At 49.4% G+C, this 5,000-nt stretch overlaps 1 protein-coding gene across 1 annotated transcript in view; it reads right to left on the bottom strand.

Moving 5' to 3' along the window:
- The window catches only part of suclg2 (succinate-CoA ligase GDP-forming subunit beta), a 54,239-nt gene that overhangs the window by 43,931 nt on the left and 5,308 nt on the right, over positions 1-5,000 (bottom strand). Inside the window, 8 exon segments of the mRNA XM_076989180.1 lie at positions 1,867-1,956; positions 2,344-2,397; positions 2,399-2,497; positions 3,701-3,791; positions 3,901-3,905; positions 3,994-4,029; positions 4,118-4,122; positions 4,324-4,353. Of these exon segments, the coding sequence (XP_076845295.1) occupies positions 1,867-1,956; positions 2,344-2,397; positions 2,399-2,497; positions 3,701-3,791; positions 3,901-3,905; positions 3,994-4,029; positions 4,118-4,122; positions 4,324-4,353 (410 nt within the window).

Raw genomic sequence — 5,000 nt, 5'->3', positions numbered from 1 at the left:
GCCTTCCCCAAACTGGTACCTCCCATGTAGCTGCTATGATTAATAATCCCATTCAGGGTGCTGATGGTGTTTCCAGAGGCAGTCTGGCACTCTGGGATGTCTGGAACTCTCTTACACTCTTCTGTGTTTGGCGTCCTCATATAAAGTTTCACTATAACACTAGCAGAGCATAAATGTCCAAACACGGACATGTGCCTATGGAAAGATCAAAGCTGTGAGCTTTAAAACACTCACAAGAGGTGGCTGCAACACTAGAGCTGAATAATTACGATGGGTGTCCACATACTTTTGGACACATAGTGCACACACTCACCAGCCACTTTATTACGTACACTTGTCCAATTGCTCATTAACGCAAATGTCGAATCAGCCAATCACATGGCAGCAACTCAAAGCATTTAGAAATGTAGACATGTCCAAGTCGATCTGCCTCAGTTCAAACCGAGCATCAGAATGGGGAAGAGAGGTGATTTAAGTGACTTTGAACATGGCATGGTTGTTGGTGCCAGACGGGCTGGTCTGAGTATTTCAGAAACTGCTGATCTACTGGCATTTTCACGCACAACCATCTCTAGGGTTTACAGAGAATGGTCAGAAAAAGAAAATATCCAGTGAGCGGCAGTTCTGTGGGCGCAAATGTCTTGTTGATGCCAGAGGTCAGAGGAGAATGGCCAGACTGGTTAGAGCTGATAGAACGGCAACAGTAACTCAAATAACCAGTCGTTACAATCAAGGCATGCAGAAGAGCATCTCTGAATGCACAACACGTCAAAACTCGAGGCGGATGGGCTACAGCAGCAGAAGACCACATCGTGTGCCATGGTCAGCATTGTTGCTGACCATGTCCATCCCTTTATGACCACAGTGTGTTTCTTGAACACGACAAAGTTCACTGTATTTGAATGGCCTCCACAGTCACCAGATCTCAATCCAGTAGAGCACATTTGTAATGTGGTGGAATGGGAGATTCACATCATGAATGTGCAGCTGACAAATCTGCAGCAACTGTGTGATGCTATCATGTCAATATGGACCAGACTCTCTGAGGAATGTTTCCAGTACCTTGTTGAATCTATGCCATGAAGGATTAAGGCAGTTCTGAAGGCAAAAGGGGGTCCAACCCGGTACTAGCAAGGTGTACCTAATAAAGTGGTTGGAGAGTGTATATTAAACATGTGTAACGGCCTATACGTATGAAGAATATATTCATCCTAACGCTAAACAAAGCTGACTTCAAAGATTATTTCACTTCTTTCGAGTAGATTTGGTAAAAAGTTCTCCGATTTGCTAGGACATCTGTGTTGATCCTGAAACAGGAAGTTACTCTCTTTTTCTCTGGTTTCCCTAGCGACACAGTCAAGTCATTTATTTCTGAAACTCTATATAAACAAACAAATACGCAAAAAACAAACAATGACTTCATGTAAGTGAAGAACGACTAATCTCTGTGCATCCATGTTTATAGGATATTCTTGTAATAACACTTTAATAAAAGACAAAACCCACCTACCTCACTCCCTCATACACCCAGCCAGCCACCCACACGCTGACACACAAGGACGCACGCACATACGCCCATACCCACCCACCCAAACATGCACACACACCCTTTTCATCAATGGCTTTGTTTGTTCCGATTTCTACATTTTCTGTATTTCAAGTTCAAACGAATATGATTCATCTACTTTCCCCCTGCGCTCATTAAGAAAGAAGATGGAGATGGCCAAAAACATACAGAGAGTGTGTGTGTATGTGTGTGTGTGTGTGTGTGTGCGTGCCTGCGTGCGTATTTGTGTGTGTGTGCGTGCTGTGCACTATTGTTACACAGTGAAATCAAATGCACACTGTCTAATCCTGCATCATTACCTGTTTCTGCAGTGGCCCTTTAAAGCCTAAATTAGCAGCCATACGTTGGGCCTGGTCATCTCGAACGCCTTCAAAGATATCTATGGGTTCCTGTGGAAAATATACGTGGCAAGAGAGGGAGAGAGAGAACCACAATGAGACCTAATCTGACACAAAGTGGATGTTCATATTGAAATGGGTGCAATTACACAGTGGCCAGCAGCCAACCATAGAGCAGAGAACAGAGCGGACAGCAGGGAGAGATCCATACACCACACTTATAATTATACAGTCACTCTGACACTGAGGACACACTCCACATGTCAGTCACAGACTAATACAGAGGAGAGTTCCTGTCCAGCAGTGCATTTAAACCATGTGGGCAGACTTGAAACCATCAGCTTGAAACACACACACACACACACACACACACACACACACACACACACACACACACAAGCAGAGTGAACAAGTGTGTGAAGATAACGGTGGGAAAACCTTAAAGATGAGCTCGGGGGTTTTGGCCGCCACTTCTTCGATGTCCACACCCCCCTTGTGGACTACCGACCAATACGGGTCCGTTACAGGATCGGTCCAGCAGGATCGCAAAATACGTCTCCCTGGAGATATCCAGAGCTTCTGCCACCATCACCTGACACACAGGAACCCATGCACACACACATTGCATAAATCAAAACAAAGACACACACAAACCCAGAGACACAGAACAAGAGTCAAAGGAGAACAGATCATCACTGCATGCAGCAACATAACATCTCAGTTTACTACGCCTCTATTATATGCTGGTTCTGACATCTGCCAACCGGTTGGTACTGGATCAGACCGGCTCAGAGCACAGGGGCACGTCTCTGAGGAGCCACCAGACATCAGACATGCAGCCAGAGGGGAGGGACATGCAACCTTTGGTGCTTTAAGACAAGGTAAAGAGTTACAGGTGAAGAAAAGAGGGCGAGAGGGAAAGAGGGAGAGAGGGGGGAGAGAGAGAGAGAGAGAGAGAAGGAGGATTGTGTCTGTAGTGTAATGGGGATTTGGCCATTTGAGTGTATAGGTTGATGGCATGCGTGTTCTCAGTAACTGAGAATGACAATTCAATCTCAGACCCTTACGCCAGCCACAGACGGGCCGGTCAGCTACGCCTGCCCCTTCACACCCGCCACGTGTTCACACACACTGCAGCTGCCTGTGTGTGCGGAGGCGGACCTTTAAGACACAGGGCCCTATTAGCCAGCACACCAGGGGCGGGGGTGCAGTGGGAATGAGAACAGCAGAAGCCAAAATCTTTTATCACCTGCAAACATGGGCAAGGTGTGTGTGTGTGTGTGTGTGTGTGTGTGTGTGTGTGTGTGTGTGTGTGTACGCATTTCCTTTTCAGCACTGCAGAGGGAAGTACATGAGTGTGTTTTGTCTGTGTGTGTGTGTGTGTGTGTGTGAGAGAGAGAGAGAGAGAGAGAGAGGAGGGACAATGAATGAAAAGAAAAACCACGTGAGGAGAGAGCCTGCTCTGGCTTGTTAGTGACGCAGGGAAGCCTGGCGCACGTGGGGTTCTGCCTTGCAGTCAACCATAACACAATAGGTTTCTCATGTTTGTAAAAGCAAATGGTGCCTGCTTGAGAACAAACACGTCCCATTTATCCAAGACAGAGGAGGCAGGATGAAAGAAAAACACTGCTAATACAACACCGCACATTTCTGTTCCCTGTCACTTCTGAGGGTGAACACGGTCACGTATTTAACAGAGTGATGGAGTCTAGGCAGCAAGGGGAGGGAGCAAGGGAGCAGGCGGGTGATTGGGACCTGGCCCGTTCAGCATGTTCACTCGGGAAGGGGCACTCACCGTTTTGACCTTCACACCCTCCTTTGGCGTCTGCTTGGTGGTGAGGTGGAAGCCGAGCATCTTACTGGCCAGGTCTCGCACCACTGCAGGGCTAGAACACAGGCACACGCGTAAAAGACGGAACACAGGCACACGCACATGGGCTGGAACAGAACACAGGCACACGCACATGGGCTGGAACAGAACACAGGCGCACGCACATGGGCTGGAACAGAACACAGGCACACGCACATGGGCTGGAACACAACACAGGCACACGCACATGGGCTGGAACAGAACACAGGCACACGCACATGGGCTGGAACAGAACACAGGCACACGCACATGGGCTGGAACAGAACACAGGCACACGCACATGGGCTGGAACAGAACACAGGCGCACGCACATGGGCTGGAACAGAACACAGGCGCACGCACATGGGCTGGAACAGAACACAGGCACACGCGTAAAAGACGGAACACAGGCGCACGCACATGGGCTGGAACAGAACACAGGCGCACGCACATGGGCTGGAACAGAACAGACACACGCACATGGGCTGGAACAGAACACAGGCGCACGCACATGGGCTGGAACAGAACAGACACACGCACATGGGCTGGAACAGAACAGACACACGCACATGGGCTGGAACAGAACACAGGCACATGGGCTGGAACAGAACACAGGCACATGGGCTGGAACAGAACACAGGCGCACGCACATGGGCTGGAACAGAACACAGACACACGCACATGGGCTGGAACAGAACAGACACACGCACATGGGCTGGATTGGGGGAGAGGGGGAGAGGAAGAGAACGAGATGGAGGGGGCAGTGAGGGATGAAGACAGAAAGGGCAAAGGGGGAAAAAGAAAGAAAGCGAGAGCACGAGAGAGCCTTGAATCTTGAGGATGAGGAGACAAAGGGTAACGCAGGCCCTGTCACCAGAACAGAGGCTGAAACACGTCTTCACCTCAGAATATGAACAGACGGGGGGGGGGGGGGGGGGGGTAGCACGGTTGATGGGATGGATAATAAAAGAGGAATAGGGAGGGACAGAGAGAGAAAGAGGAGAGAGAGAGGGGCATAGACAGTGAGAGAGAGAGAGAGAGAGAGAGAAAGTGAGAGAGAGAGAGGGGCATAGACAGTGAGAGAGAGAGAGAGAGAGAGAGAGAGAGAGAGAGAGAGAGAGTGAGGGAGAGGAAACCTGGTTGTGGAGAGTGGAAGGGTGCTGCAGGCTATAATCTAGTGGAAACAGAAGCTGGACCAGGTCTCCTCCTCTACTGGGCAGTACAGGTGTGAGGGCCACAGCCACTC

This window comes from Brachyhypopomus gauderio, unplaced genomic scaffold (assembly GCF_052324685.1).
Source record: "Brachyhypopomus gauderio isolate BG-103 unplaced genomic scaffold, BGAUD_0.2 sc66, whole genome shotgun sequence".
In the NCBI taxonomy this organism is placed as follows: Eukaryota; Metazoa; Chordata; class Actinopteri; order Gymnotiformes; family Hypopomidae; genus Brachyhypopomus; species Brachyhypopomus gauderio.
This window is presented reverse-complemented; position numbering and strand designations above follow the sequence as displayed.